At 45.0% G+C, this 25,618-nt stretch overlaps 1 protein-coding gene across 2 annotated transcripts in view; it reads left to right on the top strand.

The window, feature by feature from the left end:
- CD38 (CD38 molecule) overlaps positions 1-22,683 on the top strand; it is a 53,725-nt gene extending 31,042 nt beyond the window's left edge. The window contains 7 exon segments of one of the 2 annotated variants that reach the window (NM_001082683.1): positions 1,332-1,467; positions 4,068-4,153; positions 7,377-7,450; positions 9,289-9,381; positions 9,682-9,768; positions 13,464-15,133; positions 22,376-22,683. In NM_001082683.1, coding sequence (NP_001076152.1) covers positions 1,332-1,467; positions 4,068-4,153; positions 7,377-7,450; positions 9,289-9,381; positions 9,682-9,768; positions 13,464-13,527 — 540 coding nt within the window. In that variant the 3' untranslated portion in view covers positions 13,528-15,133; positions 22,376-22,683. 2 annotated transcript variants of the gene reach the window in all.
- The last annotated feature ends 2,935 nt before the right edge of the window (positions 22,684-25,618 follow it).

Genomic DNA, 25,618 nt, shown 5'->3' on the forward strand with positions numbered 1-25,618 from the left:
TTCCATGTGCTCCAGGTTGTTTATGGGAAGCTTTTGAATCCATCTTCAACTCCCGGCCCCTCACCCCATTGTTGGTGGGCTGGATTTATTGTGGGACTTCTCCTTGGTCCACCAAGAAAGGTGCCTTGCACGGAAGAGGTGCTCAGCACTTAAGACCCAGGCTGATGCTGTGAATACGTGACTATGTGACAGACATTGTGCCAAGAATTTACTTGCACCTACTCTCCATAGCATCCCTTCTTCATCATCGTCATCATCATCATTTTACAGTTGTGGAAAGTGAGGCCTCACCAATGCTCTGATTACCCAGGATCAAACAGTGACTTAGTGGTGATGCTGGACTGCAAGAAGGAGTGTGACTCCAGGGCCCAGGCCTGAAGCCACCACCTTCCAGTCGGCAATGATTAGATCTGTGGCCGAGAGCATGATTCTGAAGTCGCCTTGTACTAACCTGCAAGAGGAACCTTAAAGAACACCCCAGCCTTTATTGTTGTGTTTCTCTCTCTCTCTCTCTCTCTCTCTCTCTCTCTCTCTCTCTCTCCCTCTCTACCTCTCTTTCTCTCCCTAGGGGAGATTTGGGGAAGGTGGAAGAAATTGTGGAGTTCTTTAAAAATCAAATAGCACTTCTTCCAGAAAATAGAACATATAAAAACTATTTTGCAGATAATTTTAGGATTCCTGGAACTCCCTGATGCTTCCTCCAGATGTGGACTGAGATCATGTTAACTCTCAGATTTTCATCAGTGACTTGCATACCTTGTTAACTGCAACCCAGAATAATAAATTCATTTTACACTGTGACCTCAGACACACATGCATTCTCTTTGTATCTCCATCTCACACAGAAAGCAATTGTGAACACAATAATCTTTTTTTTTTTTTTTGACAGGCAGAGTGGACAGTGAGAGAGAGAGAGAGACAGAGAGAAAGGTCTTCCCTTGCCGTTGGTTCACCCTCCAATGGCCGCCGCGGCCGGCGCGCTGCGGCCAGCACACTGCGCTGATCCGATGGCAGGACCCAGGTGCTTCTCTTGGTCTCCCAGGCGGGTGCAGGGCCCAAGCACTTGGGCCATCCTCCACTGCACTCCCTGGCCACAGCAGAGAGCTGGCCTGGAAGAGGGGCAACTGGGACAGAATCCGGCGCTCCGACCGGGACTAGAACCCGGTGTGCCGGCGCCGCAAAGCGGAGGATTAGCCTAGTGAGCTACGGCGCCGGCGGAACACAATAATCTTTACATTTATTCTGATATTTTATTTCTTTACAAATATGTGGATTTATTTTTTTTACTAATAAATTGATCTCAATGACAGGCTGTGCTTATTCTTTCTTAGACTCTCTTTTGGAGCAGATCAAAAGAGCTGGCCCATCAGTACTCAGGGATCCAGAAAGAGATGTTCACTCTGGAGGACACGCTGCTGGGTTACATTGCTGACAACCTTGTGTGGTGTGGAGACCCCAGAACTTCTGGTAAGCACCTGGACCTCACTGGGTGGCCCAGGAATGAACAGGGTGGAGGAGCCCTGAGCAGTCAGGGTGGCTGATGGAGCTATGGGAACCTGTACTTATATGACAACTGTACTTACATGACAACTGAAGCCAAGGGAAAACAGTGTTCCCTAGAACGTCCTTGTTTTCTTGAAAAATGGACTTTGGAAGTTGGGATTGCCCAGGCCCCTTTGATTCCCTGCTTTTTTCTGAGTGTGTATCTAGCCTGTCTTTTACTGTTTGGCATTTTTCCTTCTCTCAGGGCACATTCAGGACCAAATAATGCTACAGTGAGATGGCGTCCCAGAAGGACCCAGGCCAAAGTCCTTATTTCCACAGACCCAGCATGGTAGCCCTGCACTGGCTCCTCTGCATCTCAAGCCAATCTGTGGCTTTGCCTTCATTTTCCAGGTGTAGCTTTATTTTTCCCAGAAAAACTCAGAACACTCACTTAGGAAGGTGTTTCTTTCTCTTGCCTAATTGCTCTGGCAATGTCTTCCAGTACGATACTGGATAGAAGTGGTGAGAGTAAGCCTTCTTGTCTTGTGTCACATCTTAGAGGAAAAGACTTCAATAATGACCATATAGCGTGATGTGATCTTTGGGTTTCTCTGCACAGTCTTTATTGTCTTGAGGTACCTTCCTTCAACACCTGACTCTGGTGGGAGTTCTTATTGTAAAAGGATGTTGGATTTTGTCAGCTGCTTTCTCTACATCTAATGATATCAGCATATGATTTTGTCTTTCATTCTCTTAGCGTGATGTGTCACATTTACTGATTGGAATATGGTAAACAGTCTTGTGCCCCAGGTACAAACCCCAGTTGATCATGGTCCTTTAATGTATTGTTGATTTCAGTTTGCTAGTATTTTGTTGAGGACTTTTGGACCTATGTTCATCAGTGATTTTGTTCATCATCATCAATATTTTTGCTTGCACTTGGAGTCATCTCCTAATATAGGCGAAATATTGACGAAACTAAAAAAGCAACATAAGTGTCGATGATCCTGCAAAGCTGATGAAATCACAAGTCACCTTAGAAGTCTCATGGTGTGGCCTGGCTCTGACTTTCACCCTCCTCCTCTTCCATCATTCTCCTTTATTTTTATTAACAGATTTATTTTATTTATTTGAAAGGCAGAGTGCAGAGAGAGGAGAAACAGAGGAAGAGAGCCTGAGAGATCTTCCATCTACTAGTTCTCTCCTCAAATGGCCACAATGGACAGGTCTGGGCCAGGCTGAAGCTGGGAGCTAGGAACGCCATCCTCATCTCCCACGAGTGGCAGAGGCCCAAGTGCATGGACCATTTTCCACTGCCCTGCCAGGGTTTGCCTCAGCAGGAAGCTGGGTAAAGGAGTCAGACCCACACTGTGGAATGGAATACTGGCATCATAGGTGGCAGCTTAACTTGCTGTGCCCCAATGTGGCCCTCATCATTCCCTTTCCAACCTGCTGCTCTGCAGTTCTGTTTGCACCTGTCAGGCTGCCTCACACTCTCACTCTGCATGGAGCACCTTTCCCTGCCTTGTCTGTGTGAAGACACTGGGTCATCCTTCAAAACCAAGTTCAGCATCAACCTTGATGCCATGCAACACCTCCCCTCCCCAACCCAAGCTGCTCTGTCTCTGGGCTACTTATGACATCGTATCGTGTGCTCTCTGAAGGCAGAAATCCCATCTGTTCCATCTGTCTACTCCAGGACATGACACTCAGTAAATGCACATTAAGACAGATATCCATGGAAGAAGTGGCACGGAAAATACGTATTCAGGGTTGGGTGATGGCCCAGCAGTTAAATCACTGCTTGGGCCATTTACATCCCATATTGGAATGTCTGGATTGAGTCTTGGAACCCCAGCTTTCAACCCAGTTTCCTGCTAATGTGAACCCTTGGGGGCAGTGGTGATGGCTCAGGACATCTATATGGAAGACCCTGATCGAGGCCTGGACTCCTGGCTTTGGCCTTACCTGGCCTGACTTGTTGCAGGTACTTGAGGAGTGAACTAGTAGATGGAAGATCTCTCTCTGTCTCTATCTGTCTCTGCCTTTCAAATAAAGTGAAAATAATTTTTAGAAAAGAAAATTTATATTCATGCTTTATGATTATAGTACTTTAGCAAAGGCTTAGCCTGTCCCAATTGGATGAGTATGAAAAGACTTGAGATTATCTGAGCTTAAGGGTATAGGGACTTAAAGAGGTGGGGAGGAAACTCTCAAGAGAGAGAGTTGTTAGGAAGCAGAGAAGTTGTTGGTGAGAGTGACCCCTGAAGGTGCAGTTTAATCCCTGGTTCTTCTGGAACTCAGGGATAACAACAGGGCTTGCCTCTGTTGGATGAAGTTTTGCTGTCATTTCCCAGAATGTTGACTCAAAACCTGTCACTGTGTTCCCATCTGGGATCCACAGGGTAAGGCAGGGACTTGGAAGGGATTCAGGGAACACTTAGTTAAATTGGGTTGAGATGTGTCCATCCTCTATCCTCCTTCTTTGCAATGAAGCAACTGGAAAATTGAATAGCCCAGGAAGTGGACCTTATCAATGCCTTCTTTTCACTTTAATTGTCTTCTATAAACATGTTTTTCAGAAGTGAAGGAAGAATTTTGCCCATATCGGAATGAAAACTGCAGCAGCACTGCTACTTCTGTGTTCTGGACCGTGGTTTCTCAGAAAGTAAGTACCACGCAGTGAGATTGTGGTGCTTGCATTTAACATTTGTAGAGTTGCAGATCCTTTCAGGAATGAAAGTGCAGGATTCTTCCCTGAAGAAAATGTTCAGAGCCACATGCCAGAAATTTTCACATTTGACTTCAGGACATTCGTGGAGGGTCTGTGGGCTCCAGTTGAAGGACCCATGTCCTTACCCATGCTGCCAGGAAGCTCGGGCTTGCTTTAATCCTCTGACCCAGTTGCAGGTGATTCTTAGAGTCCTGGAATAGTTGCAATCACTAACATTTATAGGTCACTCGCTACGTACTAGGTGTAGTCTTCAGATCTTGATGTGAGCTGAAGAATTCCCTCTTCCCAAGAACACTGTGAAGTAGTGGCTGTGAGTATCATACTCCTGTTACAGATGACGACATGCAGGTGCAGGTAAACAAGCAATCACCTAAACGTACACAGTCAGCAAATGGCAGATCTGGGATTTCACCCCAAGGTTACTCTAGGTCCAGCATCTGGGCTGGAAAACACGTGCATGCCTTGCACCCCCACCCGTTTCTGACTTCACTCCAAGCTGCATATGCCTATTTTTAAAAATGTTGCTTTTTTTGCAAGTAGACAAGGAAAAAAGAAAAGAAAGGAAGGAAAAATGAAAGAAAAGAGGAGGAAAGTATATTAATTATTATTCCCCCAAATGAAACTTAGGCTCTTGAGGAGCTGGGGCAAGAAATTGGAAACTAACATTGGTTAAATGCATGTGTCTTAGTCTATTGGTGCTGCTGTAACAAAACACTTAATTTTATAATTTATAAAGAATACAAATTGATTTTCTTACAGTTCTGAAACTCAAGGTCAAGGTACTCGAAGAGTCCATGTCCAAGATGATTCCTTCTTGTTGTGTACTCAGCCTGCAAAGGGGTGAACACTGTGTCATCCCATGGCGGAAGGCAGAAGGGCAGAAAGGCCCTAGCTGGTTCCTTCAAGCTAATTCCATTCATTATAATCCCATTCACTTCAAAGGAGTTCCAGGGCCTAACCATCTTCTAAAGTCCCTACCTCTTAGTATTGTTGCACTGGATCTTGGATTCTCACATGGGTATTTTGGAGGAACACATCTCCAATCATAGCAGAATATTTGTGACATTCCTTAAGTCATTTCCATTTCATCCTTAGGTAGCACCAGAAGGTATAAATCTCCATGTTAAGGCTAAAGAAATTGAGACTCAATGGTGAAGTGGCTCATCCCTGGTCACTGGGCTACCAGGTAGCTAAGCTAGGATCCTAATGTAGATCTGCTTGACTTCAGATCTGTGCTCTTCAATTTTATTTTTTGCAGCTGCTTACTGGTTCTGTCTTTTATGTGGATCATTTGACTATATTAACTTTCATGCTCTTCAATTTTTTTTTTTTTGTGTCTGTCTTTTAAATAGCACATTTGATGTTTAACTTCCTGTTGGTATCTAACTGAACTTCCTTGTACTGTAAGGGGTTTCAGGCAAACCCTGGTATGGCAGAGACAGGATATAGCTCTGGAGGTGGAATAAAGAGATCACATTTAAAATGGGCAGATTTCTTAGCCATTCTGACCCTAAGATTCCCCACTTGTCAAATGGAGATCACTACCTGCCTGTTCCATAGGGTTACTGCAATGTTTAAACAGGATACCAATATCCTATTAAGTAACTCAGAATCCATCTATTTAACACGTAGTGAGGACTTACTGTGTGTTGTGAAGTCAGGGGCCCTATTTAATTTTTGTTTGCTTGCCTGCTTTTTCTGAGAATAGTTCCTACATATTTCATCACTGTAAGATATGCTTTAGGGCAATGATATTGCTACAAACCTTTAAAGCCAGGAAACATTTCACATGTACCAAGCACCTACTTGTGATCCTTATTCCATCCTTAATCCTAGGAGTACAATGGTGACTGTGATTGAATATTCCCTGTTGCTGTGAACTACTTTGGTTCCTGTACCTTACTCTTTGCAAAGTGTTTGTGGATGTATGTGAATGGCCCTTTATTTCTCTGACAATCGAAGCGACATTGCTTGGTGGTTCAAATTGCTTCCAAGATATGTGATCTTGAGGCAAAGTGACCCAATACTTACATTATAGGGGCTGTTGTGAATTCTGTCGTATGGGGCCCATACTTGCCACCTATTCACATTCTCTGAGTTAGCACCTGTGATAAATAATGACAGTGGAACCTCTTCAGTCCTTCATCATCCCTAATGGAAATACAGAGGCAGCACTGGATTTCACAATTCAATGTAAACTCCTTTGGTGGTGTCACTGTCACATGCAGAAAAGAGTCTAGATGCCCTGGCAGTGTTTATGGCCCTCAAACAACTTATTGAACCCCCCTCCTTTCTTCCATGAGTTTTTATTGGGCATCCAGTCTGTGACATGTGCCAGGTATGAGGCACCCAGGGCAGCAGAGGTAAGTGGGACAGCCCTACTCATGGCTCTCACGGAGCCCTTAGTACTGGTAGCTAAGTGGACATCAGTCTCATTGAAATGCAACCTAGTTAGATCATGTGAAGGGGAGCTGGGCTGCTGTCAGGGTTCAGGTCAGTGAGACTGGAGCTAGTCCTGGGGATCTGGGTAGGACTCCTGCTGAAAGCATGTAGATTATTTCCATTTTGCTCATTTTGGTTTGGCCAATGCCTAGTGAAGACTTCAGATAAATATTTGTTGTAGGAGAAATAAAACTCCTTGCTCATCTCATTCCATGATTCATTCAGCCCTCCCTTTCTCTATGTCTTTCTAGGCCTTGGGGTCACTTTCTCTTGTCTCCTGTGTCCTTTGTCTGTGATATTCCCCTTTCCTGGATCCCTAAATTGTCCACTATGCTTCCACTAAATGAAATGAGTCTACCAGACCAAGACAGTAGGACAATACTTTGATCTTCCTCTTCTACACACTTCTCTTCCTCATCTGGACTTTGGACTGCTGAACTGCCGAATTTAGCTACCCTGTGAACAATGGCATCGGTCTTCATTGTTCAGACATGTACAGAGTGGAGTAACTGCTTCAAGTACTCTGACATGAAGTGTAATCCCGCCAATGGTTTGGAATGAAAAGAAATAGAACCGACACTCCTATACTCCAACCCTCCAGGATAGTCCTTCTTCAACCAGCTATGTACTAAGCACTGCATTGGATGGAATGCCTGGGGGCATGGTGATTAAGTTTGCATGCTGAGAAATGGCGGTCTGTTTTTTTTCTTCCAAGTTTGCAGAATCTGCCTGTGGTACGGTCTATGTGATGCTCAATGGGTCCGGAACTACAGCCTTTAGCAAAGCCAGGTACTCATTTCTTTACAACCTATTTGCAAGGGTTATCACGGCCTTCTGTTGGACATTTAGTCCCTAGAAAGAACATGCTTTTCATTTTTCAGGTCAGTTCTGGAGATCTGAGCTAAAAGAGCTAAGACCTTTATTTCCTCTTAAGAGAGAGTTCTTTCAGAGTCAATGCTTCTGCCTGATTTCGCTTTTGCCTAAAATCTTTCAATGGTTCTGCAAGCCATTGTACTGTATCCAGCTGCTGCTCCTGACTGCTTGAGACCTGGTGTAATTTTCTAAGCTTTCTTTCCTGTTACACTCCACCCGGCCCATTCTCCTCCTCTGTTCACACTGTTCCCCCATACAACTTGTCTTTCCTTCTTGCTTCTGCCTGTCTCTGCCTTCATCCTCCCTAGAGGTCTGACCTGACTTTGAACTCCACCATGAAGAGTGTGGATCCCAAGATCCCAAGGAAGCAGTAGAAGTACTGTGGGGAACATCAGGAAGCGCTCTGGGCTCTTGACTTTCCTGATCTCTCTGCTTGCGTTGTCAGCAGTGGCCTGTCGTGGGTAAAGGAGGGGACGGCAGAAGTGCTTGGGCAGGGCACCTGTCCTCTGTGAGACCCTGTGTATTCGTAAGCCCTAGAGAGAGTGGTGATGTGAGGGTTAACTGAGATAATGTCTGAAGAATGCTGAATTCTGTGCCTAACAGAGAAGATGCCCAATGCACTCCAGTGCTGACTCCCTCCCGTTATCCACACCCAGGGGGATGAGGCCACACCCACGCTGGCCTTCTCAGACCTCCTTCTGCATTTATGCTATTTTCCATTTTGTTTACATTTTTGGCCTTTGTTCTCCAGTCTTTCCCCTGACGCAGCTGATTGAAAAGAGGGAGAATATATTAACCTGTGCTGGGCGCACTTGCTACCCCAAAGTGATTTTCCCTCTCTCCTGTTTTAATATTTCAACCCACAAAGAAGTATTTGTCCTTTTCACTTCTTTTGACCCCAAACTTAAAGGCTTTTGAGTGAAAGTGTTAACATTACAGGATTTTATAATCTGGGATTAAGGACCTAAGTACCTGCACCAGGTGAGGCAGCCATCAGAGCTGAGCAGGAAGGAGTTAGCAGTGGGGTTGGGAGAGACCACCAGCGTCTGCCAAAGCAGAGCTTGGACTTCAATGGGCATGTGGATTGCCTGGGGATTGTTCACTTGCCTGTTAATTCAGCAGGTGGTCATGGGCTGTGGTTCTGCAGTTCTAACTCCCTCCCAGGGATGTGTAATAGGTTGGTCTAAGAACCGCTCTTCAAGCTGCAAATCATTGAAGAAGTCAGCATCAATGTGCAGATTGAGAATCTTGTTCATTCAGAGATCACCTTGCAAGGGAAGCCGTATCTGTTTCTTTCTTTTTTAATTTATTTTATTTATTTGAAAGACAGAGTTACAGAGAGAGGTAGAGACAGAGAGAGCGGTCTTCCATCCATTGGTTCACTCCCCAGATGGCCTCAATGGCTAGAGCTACGCCAATCTCAAGCCAGGAGCCAGAAGCCTCCTCCAGGTTTCCCACGTAGGTGCAGGGGCCCAAGGACCTGGGTCATCATCTACTGTTATCCTAGGCCATAGCAGAGAGCTAGATTGGAAGAGGAGCAGCCGGGACTAGAACCGGTGCCCATATGGGATGCTGCCGCTTCAGGCCGGGGCTTTAACCTGCTGCACCACAGCTGTGTCTGTTTCTAATGTGAATCCTAGGTGATTCCCAAGGGTTCTCATCAAGGCGTCCTGCCTGCTGGCTTTTGACGGAAGGTATGGATGACCTCAGACTTCAGTTTGGGGTTGACATGTTCTCTTTCTCTTCTATTGCAGCACTTTTGGAAGTGTGGAAGTCTTCAATTTGCACCCAGACAGGGTTCATACACTTCATGCCTGGGTGATGCATGACATTGGAGGAGTTGAAAGGTATATTTTACTACTCACACTTTGTACCCAGGGGTTATTTTATGAATCAGTTCATTGAAGAACTGAAGAACAGTCATAGAATGGCTTGGGAGGCTACTGGCTCAGAACATTATTCCGGCCATCCCAACAACCTCTCATTTTTATCTCTGCTCTTAGTGTAGCACCGCTTCATACCTTCCGCTCCCCTGCTCACCTGCGAGCTCACAGAGATGCACCTCTCCTTCTGGGGAACCGAAAGGAGGGACTCAGCAAATGTTGACAGAGCTTGTTATTTTAATCCCACCCTCTTTTTGCCCCCAGGGACTCGTGCTTAGGTTCCTCCATAAACGAGTTGAAATTGATCGTAAACCAGAGGAACATTTCCTTTTTCTGCCAGGATGACTACAGGTAACTGATTTCTTCGTGGAGAAATGGCTGTCTTGCCATCTGTAGGCCTTTGCCCTTCTGCTGATCTGCTCTGAGCTGGGAGGGCTGTGTGACTGCTTCTTGGGCCTTGGTGGTGGTCTCAGGTTGGACTAGGATGATGTCTGTCCCTACCTTAGGGTAGCTGGTGGCCTTTGCTTGGCCATTTTGGGCCCACCTTCCCTGACAGGCTGCACAGAATGACTTGCCCATGAGGCTGGCCCAGCCTGTGGGTGTGTGTGTCCTGGTTTCCAGGGTGAGTGACCCTGCCTCAGGCATACGGGCCTGCCATGTTTTCCTACAACCTTTCTCTCAAGTTGTGAAAGTCTCGTGTCATAGAATAATTTTGCATGTGAAATGTCCTCAGTTGGTTCTGGGTATAGATGCCCCTAACACTTGGTACGTTGCTACATGGCAGTCTGCTAAGATTTATCTTTTTAGAATTAAAAAAATAAAATCTTACAATCTTTTTCTAGTATTCCATGTTTGTTAGGAAAAGTTTAAAATTACTGACAAATATTATTTTTTTAAAAAAATATTTATTTATTTGAAAGTCAGAGTTACAGAGAGAGGGAGAAACAGAGAGAAGAGAGATCTTCCATCTGCTGGTTCACTCCATAGATGGCCACAACAGCCAGCTCTGGGCCAGGCCAAAGCCAGGAGCCATGACATTCATCTGGGTTTCCTACCTGGGTGCCAGGGACCCAAACACTTGGGCCATCTTCTGCTGCTTTTCCCAGGCCACTAGCTGGGAGCCGGATTGGAAGTGGAGCACCCAGGACACAAACCAGCGCCCATATGAGATGACAGCTGTAAGCAGTAGCTTTACCCACTATGCCACAACACTGACCCCTAAGTATGTATTTTTAAAGTCACCTGGGAGCCCACTCATTAATTTTAAAAAAAATTTGTTTGAAGGGCATGGGTCAGGGTGGGGAGCCAGAGAAAGAGAGATAAAGAGATATCTTCCATATGGTTGTTTACTCTCCAAATGTCCACAATAGCCAGGGCTAGGCCAGGCCAAAACCAGAAATCTGGAATTCCATCAAATCTTTCACATGGATGGCAGATACCCAAGTATTTGAGCCGTCATCTGCTGCCTCTCAGGGTGCTCATTAGCAGGAAGCTGGAATCGGGACTCAAACCCAGACACGGTGACATGTACTGCAGACATCAGATGTGCCATCTTAACCACTGGGCTGTAATGTCTGCTCCACCCCCATTTGTTTTTAAGTTATGTGGCCATTGATGTAGGTAGCGACTTCTTGATAGAAAAATCATTGGAGATTTTCCCATGTGCAATAGCTTAGAGCCAGACTGATGCACAGAAAAAAAGATTTTCAATGAATGTAGAAGCTGAAATGCTAGAACAGTTTTCCTGTCCCCTTTACATCACCACTCACTCCCACTAACCACATCACAAAGGCAGAAGGTGAGTTTCCAGGGACTCTGTTGCCTCTTGCTTCCCCACCGGTCAACGGGCTCTTGTCTGGGAACTGCCAGGAAATCACGTAAGCCTTCTGTGGCAGGCAGCTTGCTGGGAAACACAAAGAGAAGGACAACTGTGAAAGAAGCCTCACACACATCGAGAAGCCTGTTACTGGAAGGGGTTTGCATGGAGACAGTAGGATACCAGAGTCCTGGGAGGCGGGAGGAAGGAAGATGAGGCTCATTCTCAACTTTCTTGTATTTTTCCCCTGTTTCTCACTAATGGCCAGAAATCCTTTATATTAAAACTCATCAGCTGTGCCTACCCCAGGTTCCAGGTGAGCTCACACGTTCTCTTCTGGAAAGAATAGCTTCCAGGTGGACTTGCACAGACAGTGGCCCTCATAGGAAGCAAGTCATTTGTGTACCAATGCCAGCCACTGAGAGCCTCAGATCATGTGGCCTTAGATTCAGAGGCCATGTTTGAAATCACTATTCATTTTCTCCAACCATGATGTCATACTATATTCACCATGATGTTTTGAATTACTACACCTGTAGGACCCCTTGTGGTGTTGAGGCGTGGTATGACTCTAGGGGGCTCAAAGTGAATTCCATGGTGTAGACATGACCTGTAGTTCAACTCTCCTTATCCCAAATGTACCTTCTGACTTTTGTCAGATGTCAGCAAACTTTTGTCCAGATGTTTTAGTGTGATTATTATATAAGTAAACAGAAATGTGGTTACATTAACATAGATTAGACCTCCTGATAATCTGATAGCTATGTAACAAATCCCCCCACTCAGAGGCAAACACTATTGACACTCGGCTGTAAATCCTCCAAGAATTTCTCTGTTCTTACTATACACAAACTCATAGTTCTCATATTATATGTATAAGGTTCTTAACAAATGTTTTAACCAGTGGAATCAATAGAAGGTAACCTTACTTTGTTGGGTGACCTTAAAAGCAGCAAATGGTCAGTAACTTTATCTGTTGAGTGCCCCCTAGTGGTTAATTAAAAAAAAACCCAAAGGGCATCTTGATGGTTCTGTTACTTCAAAATAACACAGTCTCTATTCTTCAGAATGTTACACAGCGTATGAAAGGTGTGTCCATTTTAGGAGAACATGTGACATAATAATTTACAAATTTATGGAGCGATATTGAATGTGACATAATTTTTACAAATTTATGGAGGGATATTGTCTTACCAGCATAACTACTGCTTCTTAGAATACAAATGAATTCTCAAGCAATTAGATATTATAATTAAGAAGCATGCTTTTATCCTCTCAGTTGATATAGATATAAAAGTCTGCTTTAAAAATCCTGAATGGTCTTAGGAAAATTCCTCTCCCAAAGTGGTATTTTCTTTCAGAAAACACACATTTCCCGCTAGAATGCTTTCACGTGGGTGGCCGCAGGTGGCCTGCTAGTGAGGAGGAAGTGACTCTGCGCCTGGAGCCACTGTGCCAGTTGGCCTTGGCTATGGAGTGGAGATGATCCTGAGAGGACCATCCCAAGGCCAGGTTCTAACACTTTTCCCTCCCAGTGGCGCTGCATCTAAACATGGGTCTCGTTCTTGCTTTACGCTTAGCACAATCAGATTCAGTTCCAGTTCAATGAACCACTTTCCCCAGTGTCCACCCAGCATCCTATAGTCACGCACCAGAGACTCCCATTAGACCCTTTTGCTTTGTTATCTCCAAAAACCACAGTCATTCCTCTGTTAGATGCATATGTAAGGTTTGTTTGTGCAAAAGAAATGTGTCCTCTGGTGAAAGCTTCCAGCCCTCTCCCAGAGGCTGGACTGCCTCTGACTCAATGTACCTTCTGGAAACTTCTGAGGAGAGGAAAGCAAATGGTCCACAGAAACCAAAGGCACCCCATCCAAGTTGCTGCTTCTGCTGTTTCTTGATCATCGGCGGGTATTGATAGTGCACATCTATGACACATTAGAGTCAGGTGTTTCTTTTCACCGCCATTGTGTTACCATCCAGCAGCCTTTCTCAGTATTTGCTTCCACAGCTTTATAAGTGGAATGAAATCAAATTGGGCCACACTTCAATTTGTCATTCCTGGAGTAGATCTTTCTCAGTGTTGTCACTGCCAGAGAGGACCTGTGTGGATGCTGGGTGGTCCACGCACACTTTCATTGCTAATGAAGGGGCTGCTTTTATTGGCAAATTGAACCAGAGGTGCATCTCATGCTGCATCTCCACCTCTGCTTTTGCTTTCTTTTCGTAGGCCTGCCAAGTTTGTCCAATGCGTGAGACATCCGGAGCATCCGTCTTGCAGCGTCCTGATGTGAGCCCACTGCCATGGTGCCTGGATCTTCAGCCCCCCGTTCACATCAACACACACAACACCGGATGCACTGGTGCACAGCAGATGTGGAGGAGGGTCTCCCGCCAAGATGTGAACACAGAGATGGAAATCTTTTCCTTCAAAGGCTTGAAATAGTTTATGTTATTGGCATAGCTTTTATTGTAATCTGCAGACACTCAAAAGTATTATTGTACAAATTTAGAATGAAAATTTTATATTGTTATTTCATGTTCATGTGACACTTTTATGTTGTTTTTATGTTGGGAACATTCTTTCTATTGAGAAATAACCATACCAAACCTTTCTTATTAGACCAGACATGGTCTATATATTTTATAGCCTTCCTACAGATGGTCAAACTGTAAACTCCATAGTTATGGGTTAAGTTGGGATTATCCCTTGGAAAAATTATTTTGTAGGATATTTTGTGTAGAATGTTTTACCTCTAACCCTTCCTAGAGCTCCATGAGCTTGGTATTATTATCTTCCATTTTTCAGATGAGAAAATGGGAGTTTAGAGCAGTTACATGATTTACATAAAGTTATCCGTCTAGAATCAAGGTAGAGGCTGGATTCTCACTGCTGTCCATCTCTGAAGTACAGGTGCTCTCTCCTTCTAGGTCTGTGATAGAGTAGATATGACAGACAGTATATTTATATTTTCTCTTCCAACACATGCATGTAGCATTGAATTGAACACAATAGAATCTGGAATGTGATCTTTCTGGATGGCTTCATAACAAATACCTTCCGCTCCTCCTCCTTCTCTATTCCTGTTCAGTGAGTCATATATGTTGGTTGCACTTCAGTGGCAATTTATGCATTCTCCCTTCTTGTTTTGGATCTATCATACTTGGGACTCATATATTTTGCTACTATTTCAAAGAACTAACTTACAGCTCTATTGATTTTTTCTTTGTATTAAATTGCTTTCTGCTCCTCTCTTTATTATTAGAAATACAAAAATTCCTTTGAGTTTCTTTGAGTATTTTTATTCAGCATCTTGAAATGAAAGCTTGGATCACTGATTTTTCAGCCTATCTTCTTTTCTCACACATGCAGTTTAGTCTATAGATGTTTCCTGAGCTCTGTATTAGCTGTAGTTCTTCAAAAAATGTATTTGAGAAGCAGAGAAAGATAGACATATAGATAGATAGATAGATAGATAGATATGTCTTTAATCCACTGGTTCACTCCCCAACTGTACCCAACAGCTAGGACTGGCTCAGGCCAAAGCCAAGAGCCAGGACCTCAATCCAGGCCTCCCATGTGAGTGGCAGGAACCCAATTACTTGAGTCATTACCCGTTGCCCCCCAGAGTTGGCATTAGCAGGAAGCTGGAGTCAGGTTCTAGAGCCAGATGTTTTGATATGTAATGTGGGTGTTTAAACCAGCATGTTAACTACTAGTCTGAACACTCACCCTGCAGCTACAGCTCTTGAGTTTTATTATGTCCCTTTCATTATCATTCACTTAAAGATATTTAAGATCTTCACTTAAAGATATTTTCTAATCTCATTATTTAGAAATACATTCCTTAATTTTCAAAATTCAGACTGTCTAGTTTTTTTAAAAGATGCACATGTTGAGTGAAGAATTAAACTGATCAGACTTCTCTGGGGGAATCTGCTTAGTTTGTTGACAATGGAGTAAATGTTGAAGTCAGGTGTTTCTTGTTCATTATCTCATCATCACACTGTGATCTTGAACAAAATACCTGAGCTCTGTGAACTTCAGCTTTCTTTCCGCTCCAATAAGGACGTAGCCTTACCCACATTAAATGTGGAGAGTACTAAAGATGGTGGCAAACGCTGCCCATGCAGCACAGAGCCTGCATCTCAGCAAACACCCAGCATCTGTGGGCTCCTTTCTGCTCCCGCACTTGGCAATCCAGTCTCCTTCAGAAGCACTTGCAGCTCCAGCCACCATGATGGACTCCTCCCTTGCCCCTCCCACGTAGGCAGACCCTCATGGGAAGTTAGGGCTGGCTGGACATGAGGGTGGGTGTCTGGGGCCAGTGCTGGGTGCACCTCAGACTTGCTCCAAGTTCAGTGAACAGCCCCTGCAGAGCGTCTTCATAAACAAGCCCTTGCCAGTGGGCTGGGTAGCCTGGCTGTGCTCCTCTCAAGCCCCATGGCTGATTTCTGCACACGCTTGTGTCTGTGCTCACCGGGGTACCCTTTGAAGTAGCTGCCTGTGCCAGAAAATTTTTTTTCTTCACTTTTCCTTCCACAGATGAAATAGGTAGAGTAGAAATCGACCTATGAGACTTCCTTCAAGAAGACCCACGTGAATGTTCAAGTTCAGACTTAGTGGAGGCCTTGAGGCAATGAGGGAGGCCACAAGAGGCCCTGGTGAGCCATGGATGTGGCTCATGGACTGGGTGCTTTCTCCTTATACCACCTCATGTATGGCCATGTGCCTGCCCCTTTTCTCTCCGTATTTCCAACTTTGGGTACCTCTGATTATTGAGCATGCAGCCATCTCTGGCCCAAAGACTTCCTGGTCTTCAACTAGAACTTCCGTTGGCTTTGACCTTACCCCTTTCTGTGCCTTTCTTAGCTCTTGTTTGGAACAGACTCAACTCATGTCTGTGCCTTCTGTGACATGGAGGACACTGCTCAGCTTTGGTTCCCTTTCTGATGTCCTTTTCCTCCTTAAAATGATTCCTGAATCTGTGACTTGAATGTCTCAGGAAGACCCCTTAGTACACAAAAGGGCTGTGTTCTTGTGGATTGTTGAAAAGCAAGTAGTTATATGTACTGAGTAGTTTTTATGTATGACAAGTAAAGTCAGTTTAAAGTACAATGTTAAAGTATACCTGCAGTAACATTAAAAGGTATTTTATAAATTCAATGTTAACCCAGACATTTAAAATAGATTTAAAAAATAATTACTTTACTTAACACTACTTTGGAGTCATCACTTTAACATATTGTTTTGAACAATCCGTTAAGAACTCTTTAGCTGATTGCCACCCTGGGAGGGCCATGGTCAGCTGGTCTTCTACTTCCATACACAAAACACAGAAGGCTTTGAACTCTAATAGAACATGTGTTCTTGAACTTGGTGCACACAGGTACACATTGCCATTGTCATCCTCTGCTTGGATTGCCAGGTCGCATGAGGTAGTAAAAGCCATGGGCTTAAGAGACAGGTGACCCACTGAGCAAGTTCAGTATCTATGAATCTAGTCTGGAATATATTGGTAACACAGAAATGAATTATAGAAACAATAAAAGAATACTACAGGACTTTGTGGCATCATCCTTCCGTAAGATAGCTGTCCCTGGGCTTGAAGGTGGAATTAAGGACTTGTTGAACTGGTGGTAGCCACCGAAGACAGCAGGATCTCCTCTCTACATCTAAAGTTCAAGTGAGTTCATACCTGGAGAGAGCAGTGACCATCTTGCTGAGCGTGTCTGTTGAGTGAGGGAGGTGGGAATAAGTGTCTTACTCTCCTCTTTTTCAGTTGAGAGGCTAAAGAAGAAAGAATGTTAGTTTCTTTTCAGTAAGTCTCAGGTTTGAGAATCACACGATGACATAACTTTGTTCTCCGTTAAGAAAACTCACGTATAGACCAAGATGTAAGGTAATGACACAGCAAAATGTCTGACTCCTAGTAAGTGACGTAACTGTGAAACAGCGTTGAAAGGCTTGATGTAAAATGCAGGCCTGCAGAGAAGAGAAAGCTAACACTTACGGTGCTAGGTTTTCCATGTATCGTAGCAACCCGTGACTCCAGTTGCGAAAACAGAATACAGTTTGTGATGAAAATAAAACATTTTGAGTATTAGGAGCTTATACTCTCAGGAAGGAAGCTGCCCAGTCAAGAACAACAACACCCCAGGTGCTCCACTTGCTGGTCAGGAAGAAAAGTCTGCTTGTGCTGCAGATAATCGGCTGTCCGTCCATCACTGCCAGACCACACAGCCAAAGCAGTTTCTGGGAACAAAAGAAACAGGAGAGAACGGTACAGGGCACATGGCAGGTGGTGCCTGCTTCCTTGCTGGGCCAGTTTCAGATTCATGCTTACACAGCTATGTCTGGGGTATAGGGCCTGATACACAAGAAATGCTCAGATCAGACCTCAATTTTTCTGCTCATAAAATAGGATTGATAACAATGCCTACATCCTGAGTTGTTCTTTTTGTAGTAAAATAACATTTGTAAAATTCTTAAGATTGTGTTTAATGCATGAATAACTTGGTCACTGTTATTTTTTTTTGGAAAATGGAGTCTGTTTATATTCTGGAAGAACTGTCTTGACAATAGCCTACTCGGTTTAGAAGCTGAGACGCTGAGACTATGGGGGCTACGCTGAAGACAGCAGGGAAGGGCCCTCCTGCCAAACAGGATTAGGCACAATCTCTCTCCAGCTTTCAATCATCCAGGAGGGTTAGCACCTTCCCACCTGAGTGAGAAATGGGCAGTTATCCTCCTGTGGCTTTCCACTAAGAGTTAGCGCCTACCGTAAGCTGGGTGTCAACAAAGGGTAGCGACAGAACTCCTCAGCTCCAAATATAAGAAGTTAACATTTGTCATTGTCGTCCTTCAAGCTGCCCAAGAAGAGTTCAACACCTCCGTTGGTATTGCCAGTCCAAGCACCTGCTCTCCCTCTCCTGACCAGGGTGGTGCTCTACTGAGAGCAAAGGCATGGCGTCCTCCTTGGTGGAATGAAATCAGAAGTGCGTGCTGGCAGTAGAACTTCTCTCCCTTGCAATCAGCTCACTGAAAGAACACTGGGAAAGGGTAGGAGCTAAGAAATGTAGCAGCTGCACCACGCCTGCAGTACAAGACAGAGATTTCCCTTGCAGAATAATCCTTCATAATCAGCCCAGTCTTCAGAGGCTCCTCGGGTGCCCTTCTGCTGTCAGTATTCTAGAGCATCGAGTCCATGCTGCCGATGGGATCATTTTAAAGAAGTGTTCTTTTAAAGTTTCATCCATGACCATTAGCATGTCAAATACCTTCACAATAAAAGTTGCACAGTAGACGCTTCTGGAGTAATTTGTTGCAGAATCATGTGAGGATCCTAGAACACAACAGTCGCAGGTCAGTGCCTGAGCTCCAGGTGAAGAAAGGAGTCCTTTTGCTGTGTATCAGAGAGGGCTGATGTTGGACTGAGCGTGTTTTGGAGTCAGGGTTTGCCTCACTCTGTTCTCCCTTTGCTATCACGAAGCCAAAGAACACCCACAAACAGAAATGTGGGGATCACCAACTGTCCCTTACTGCCTGTTCTTTTTTTTTTAGAAATGTTTCTGTTTTTGCCATTTAAAATTTTTGAATATTATTTGAAAGACAGAGAGGCTTACTCCCCAAATACCTGCAACACCCAGGGCTGTGTCATTCCAAAGCCAGGATCCTGGAACGTAATCTGTGTCTCCCATGTGGTTGGCTGTGACCCAACTACTTGAGCCATCATCAGTTGGCTTCTAGGACATGCATTAGCAGGAAGCTGGAATTGGAACTGGAGATAGGACTGAAACCTAGGCAGGGTGATATGGGATGCAGAAGTCCCAAATAACATCCTGACTGCTGTGCAACATGCCCTACCTCCCCCTTTGTCCCCATCACCATTTTTTTTTTTTTTGACAGGCAGAGTGGACAGTGAGAGAGAGAGACAGAGAGAAAGGTCTTCCTTTGCCGTTGGTTCACCCTCCAATGGCCACCGCGGCCGGCGCACCACGCTGATCCGATGGCAGGAGCCAGGTGCTTCTCCTGGTCTCCCATGGGGTGCAGGGCCCAAGCACTTGGGCCATCCTCCACTGTACTCCCTGGCCACAGCAGAGAGCTGGCCTGGAAGAGGGGCAACCGGGACAGAATCCGGCACCCCGACCGGGACTAGAACCTGGTGTGCCGGTGCCGCTAGGCGGAGGATTAGCCTATTGAGCTGCGGCGCCAGCCCCCCCATCACCATTTTTAACTTGATCCTGACTTTCCAGCTATAGACTTCAGCTGCAACTGGCTCTGGCCAATAGGATGTTAGTGGATATGAATAACACACTGTCAGATCATCTTAAATATAAAACCACTTGCCCTGGACTTCCTTTGTTTCTTTTTTCCCTTTCATGAGAACCAGTGTGGCAGCAACAGCAGTCTTGGACCCAGAGATGGAAACCATAGGAAGAAGATGGTGAATATGAAAGGTTTTAGAGAAAAAAACTTCTCTTTTCCTTTCCCCATCCTGATCTACTTTCACCTAGAATCTCAGTTCCATGATGGCAAGACTTGGTCTGTTTTGCTCATTGCTTTATTTTCAACCCCAGATTAAAAATTCAGGAAGGGCCGGCACCACGGCTCACTAGGTTAATTCTCCACCTGTGGCACCGGTACCCCAGGTTCTAGTCCCGGTTGGGGCGCCGGTTCTGTCCCCGTTGCTCCTCTTCCAGACCAGCTCTCTGCTGTGGCCCGGGGAAGGCAGTGGAGGATGGCCCAAGTGCTTGGGCCCTGCACCTGCATGGGAGACCAGGAGGAAGCACCTGACTCCTGGCTTTGGATCAATGCAGTGCCGGCCGTGGCGGCAATTTGGGGGGTGAACCAACGGAAGGAAGACCTTTCTCTCTGTCTCTCTCTCTCAATGTCTAACTCTGCTTGTCAAAAAAAAAAAAAAAAATCAGGAAGATTTACTCTCAGAGCTCCTGTCTGCATATGATCATCATGGATCCTTGCCTTTGCACTCCAGTTCCCTTTGCTGGCTTTGTCAGCCTTTCCGCTGAATAACTGATTTCCCGAGTATTCACTCATCACCAGTTTGAGCCGACTTTTCTAGGAGCGAGGAGATGGAGTGTTGGTAGAGGATTTGGTGGATTTTAGTTTTACAATCCACCACGCTTGGGAGGTGTGGGTCGACCTGCGTTATCAGAGGTGTCCCTGGTGACCTTGCAGCAAACGATTGAGGAAACAGCTTCAGTGGACGTGGACAAACTGCCATGAGTTCTTCTCGTAACCCCATGAGGCAGTGGGAGTGTGAAGAAAGGTGGGAGAGCGAGAATTGGGGAGGGGAAAAAAACAAAACATGGGCAGAAAAGAAACCCTGGCAATGGGCAATGTGGTGTGGACGGCATCCTTCCTGTGGGTTGCACAATTTAGGGGCGGTGCCATGAATCAAAGGCCATCAGAACTATGTCCACATGGAGAATCCTGTGAGATGCGTGGCTGCTTGGGCTTCCCCTGCACTGAGCCACTGTGCTTCATATGTAGCCGTGACCATGGGCTGGGCGGATGCTTTGGCTGCTGCAGGTGGCCGTAACCGGAGCATGGCCAGCCTCACACCCAGGAGCCATCTTCGAATAGGAAATCCGCCCCCACCCCATCCCCCTCTTTAATGTTTGAGCAGTGAGCAGAAAGGCAGCTAAGACCAGAGGTGACAGCCAGGGGAAACCTGTGGCCCCGCTCATCTTTGAGCCCACTCTCAGGCCACCTGTCCCTTTCTCCCCAACTAGCCCCAGCCTTTAGTGTCCTCGGGACCTGCTCTTGTCATCACCCTCATCACACTGCTTCCTGGCTGGCAGTGGGTGGGTAAGGAAGCTCTGGGCCAAGGCCTGGGCTGGAATTGTGTGACCTTGGCCTACACACTCAGCTTCCTTGGTTCTGGGCTTTCTTACACACGACATCATACACACCCAGTTTGTCACAAGGATTCAGTATGTGCTACAATCATCATATTATTTAATTATTTTTTCTAGAGCTTGTTTGTCTTTGCAGAGACCCCGTGTGAGAAAGAGTGAAAGCAGAAGGAGATAGCGGGCAGCCCAAAGCCCTCAGGTAAGGCAGGATCCAGGCCAGCCTGGGAGGATTCTCACTGTTTGGTCCTTTGCCTGTAAGATAATTTTTTCCTCTGTTTCCTCCTCTGTAAATGGAGGATCAGAACAAGAACTTATCTTGTTGGGTGTGTTTGAAAAAGGAGTGGAGATTAGATTTATCTTCAAGGGAAAGAACCCATACTCAGAGAGCTAAATCTGATAGAAGCTTAGCCTTGAGGCCAGTGGTCTAGGCAGGGGCAGCCCTGCCCTGGGGGCTTCTCAGAGACCTGTGGCTGCCTTACCCCTGGATGGACATCTTCTTGTCCTGGTCCAAGATGGGCTCCATCATCCATGCCAGGCTCCAGGTGGTAGGAGGGAGAAGGACAATTGAAAATCAAGCAGTAACTCTGCAATGTGTCTTGAGGAAGTTTCTGGAAGCTCCACGTGACATTTTGCTAACTCCCCACGGACTAGAACGTACGTGACTTCATGCAGCCAGAGGTGAAGGAGGTGAAGGCTTTATTCTGAGCAGCCACGAGCCAGCCAAGAATGCCATTCCTTCAGAGGAAGGCAAGACTAGGTATTGGAGAGACAGCCGGGCACATGCCCACCAGTCAATCCTTGGTGTTGAGTAAATTCACAATGAGACCCCTTTGTCCTCGTTATCATTACGCATCCTCTCACCTCTGCTTGGTGAAGACCAGCATGGCCTCCTCAGAGCAGGGACTCACCTCCGAGACTCCCACGCTTCCCTGCCTTAGATCATAGCCCTCGTGCCCCTGAGCTGGTGTGTGGAAGGCAGCCCTCCAAAGGCCTCACCTGGGGTTTTTTAAGTGATCTGAAAGAGATCAATACAATTGTGTTATTCCCATAGACTGGGACATACTTGTATATTCCTTGGGATGGAAAGGTCTACAGTCTTCATGATTTTAAAATATAGTCTAAGCTTCTAATAGGCAGGCCAATACAGAGTTTAAAGAACACCTGCTAGAAGTATATTTTATCTGAATCGATTATGTGTGGAAATAAAAATGAGTTGGCAAAGTGAGTTGGAAAACTGCATAGTGTTTGAAAGTGTAGTTACCGGCCGGCGCCGCGGCTCACTAGGCTAATCCTCCGCCCAGCGGCGCCGGCACACCGGGTTCTAGTCCCGGTTGGGGCGCCGGATTCTGTCCCGGTTGCCCCTCTTCCAGGCCAGCCCTCTGCTGTGGCCAGGGAGTGCAGTGGAGGATGGCCCAGGTGCTTGGGCCCTGCACCCCATGGGAGACCAGGAAAAGCACCTGGCTCCTGGCTCCTGCCATCGGATCAGCGCAGTGCGCCGGCCGCGGCGGCCATTGGAGGGTGAACCAACAGCAAAGGAAGACCTTTCTCTCTGTCTCTCTCTCTCACTGTCCACTCTGCCTGTAAAAAAAAAAAAAAAAAAAAAAGTGTAGTTACCAACATAGTGAATTTCACTTAAGTAAGAGATGGAATTTGCTCCATGTCACCAAACTGGGAGTGTGTATGTATGTTTTGAATCAGACACTTCAAAGTGATTGTGAAATATTAGATGTAAGTAAAGAGTGGTTTCCAAGTAAATTACATTCAGCAAGATCAAGACTGGAGTAAGGAGAGCGACACCGAGGGCACACAATTAAAGGAGATATCATTCTTGGGGTTCCACAAGCACCCTAAGTTTCTCATTCACCTGATTTTAGTCCTGCTCTTGCAAATCAATGTGTAGCTCATCGCTTGAAGGTGTTAGAAAAAAAGCTTTACTGTGACTCTTGTTTAATTGACAACTTTTAAGTATTTTGCTTTGAAGAATTCAAAATGTCTAAGAGCTTTTGGAATATTCTGTTTACAGTGAAAGAAATCATAGCAGGAAGAACACAGAAGTAATCTTAACAAATGGGAAAACTCAGTGACACTAAAAACATGTCTAAAATATAGCTCAGATGATACAAATGAGCCTCTTAAATGCTGTTGGGTAAGAAAACTGTTACCTTTTTAAATGATACAATAATTAACAGTATTCAATTGGTTCTGTTCTTTTCATGAATTCATGCCTAAAGAAATATTCGTATGTTGATTGGCAAACTAATATGTCTTCTCTTTCAAAGTTTCTTGGATTTTTGTTTGGAGGAGTTTTCAATTCAGAAATCAAACAGCGATCCCTCCAATGGGAGCCACTGGATTCTTAGCTCTTGGTGCTCACACTGAGTTCAGAATGGCAGCAACTGTTGCTTCTTGAGGGTAAAACAGGCCAACTACTCAGAAGGTCCAGACGGAATGTTTTACTATGCAGGTGACCCAGAAATGCTATATTTGATAGTTTTACAGGTAGGGCCCATGGGACTCCAGAGGTCCCCAAATTCTACTACTCAATTTGACTCTTGTTTTAGGCTTTGTGCCTTGCAATTTCAGTCTTGCTAATGATTCAAACATGATTCAAGTCTTTGAAGTATTAAATTAAGGTCAAGGGCATCGCCTATGACAAAATGGTCTGGAATTTAATGTTCAACCCAATCTGGTCTGTATCCAGCAGTTTTAATCTAAAGCCAATGTGCAACGTAGACCATGCTTGGATTGGACTTGACCAAAGAAAGTCAAGTTTGCATTGTTTTGACAGAGTCAATCATATCTTTTCTAGTCAGGACATTCTTTCCAGTGGGAGTTGTAAATTCACCTCCATAAATTACTTTTATGTCCCTGGTTGACTCGTCATTACAGGAGCTCTCTGATATAAAATCTGCAGTCATGGAATGAATATATCAATGCTCTGCTGGAACCCAGCAAATCAGCAAAGAATTTACGGCCTCCCTGGAGCATGCAGAGGGCTGTGCTATGCTTGCCTCTCACCTCCCTCATAGCGTTTCAAGGACAAGACATCTATGATTAACCCATAAGGAATAAACACCTTTTCTAATCCTCAGTGTAGTGATTGGATACACAAAATTAATTTAACCTGATTCAACATTATTAATTGTGACATGAGGCTGGGGGCTGCCCTGATAGGCTGGACTGAGGTGGGACACCGTAAAAAGTTATTTTTACCTAACCATTCCAAATACTCCTGTTATGAACAGTGGGTACACTACCAGAGCGTCTCACATTAGCCCACATGACCCTTTAATAGAGCTGTCTGGTTGAAACAGCACTGGACAGGGTGGCCGGTGTGTCCCAGTCTGCCCAGGACTGTCCCAGTTTTAGCACCGGGGGTCTCTCACGAAAGGAGCTGTCTCAGTCCCAGACTGTTGGGACAATTTGTCATTCTAACTTGGAGTCAGAGGCCTGACTCTGCCATTAATTAGTGTGGAACTTCATTTCTTGGAGTTTGTTTCCTCTTGGGTAAAATAGAGAAAGTGGTACCTCCCTCCCAGGCCTGTTGTATAGACCCCGTGTGAAAAATTGTGCCTGGGACCTCCTAGCTTCTGGCATCAAAGCAGTAATTACTCTGGGGACGGCCATGGTCTGCTCCCCACTGTGAGGGGGTCCTCCACCTCTCAGTTATTTGTAAGCGAAGGACTCCCAACCCCTAATTAATAAAAGAAAATTTTGAACCCTGATTGTCTAAGATGTTACCCACCCCATGGCCTGACATCTCATTATGCTGGTTACTATGTCTTGGGTTTGGCTGCAAGACTGTAGTATATCTTTGAGTTTTCAATGTAACCAGTGTCATGTGCGGGAGATTTATATGACAAGTGATTGATATTTAAATTTATTTATAGAAAATCATGTTTTTGAGTGACAAGATGGGTGTTTCCTGATTTTCAAGAAATTCAGGGGAATCAAGGCCAAATTTCAAGTTGATTAAGGGGCCTGTGCCTTTCCATTTTCTGAGTCATTTAAGGCACTGATCTAGCCTCACCCTGTTATTAAAGACGTGTAACCTGGGAGCCGGTCACTGCATCTGCTGCCAACATGGGGGTTGCCAGGTAAGGGCAACTGGCAATTTTTGCACTCTTTTTTATTCTATTTCTTTGCTGAAAACCAATGATTATTTTTCAGTAACAGCAATTAAGTGAAAACCCAGAAAAGTAAAGAACAAGATTTGTTGAATGAATGAACCAAGTCGTTAGGGTTAGGCAGAAGAACATTCTGGAAGGTCAAAAATGTCAAACACAGGCAAGCTCTTACCTGATCTCTTCAAAGTAAGGAGCACTCTGATTTTATATGATCACATTTCAAATGTTAGAAGTATCTTAAAACTGATATATTCATTTTCTGTGTTTTTTTTTTTCTCATTCTGAAAAGCTATTCTTTATTGATGGTGCATCTACAACAAGTGTTCATTTACGGTAGAGGAAATTCATTGTCTCGCATTCTGTTATCCACTGTTTCCAA

This window comes from Oryctolagus cuniculus, chromosome 2, assembly GCF_964237555.1.
Source record: "Oryctolagus cuniculus chromosome 2, mOryCun1.1, whole genome shotgun sequence".
NCBI classification, from domain to species: Eukaryota; Metazoa; Chordata; class Mammalia; order Lagomorpha; family Leporidae; genus Oryctolagus; species Oryctolagus cuniculus.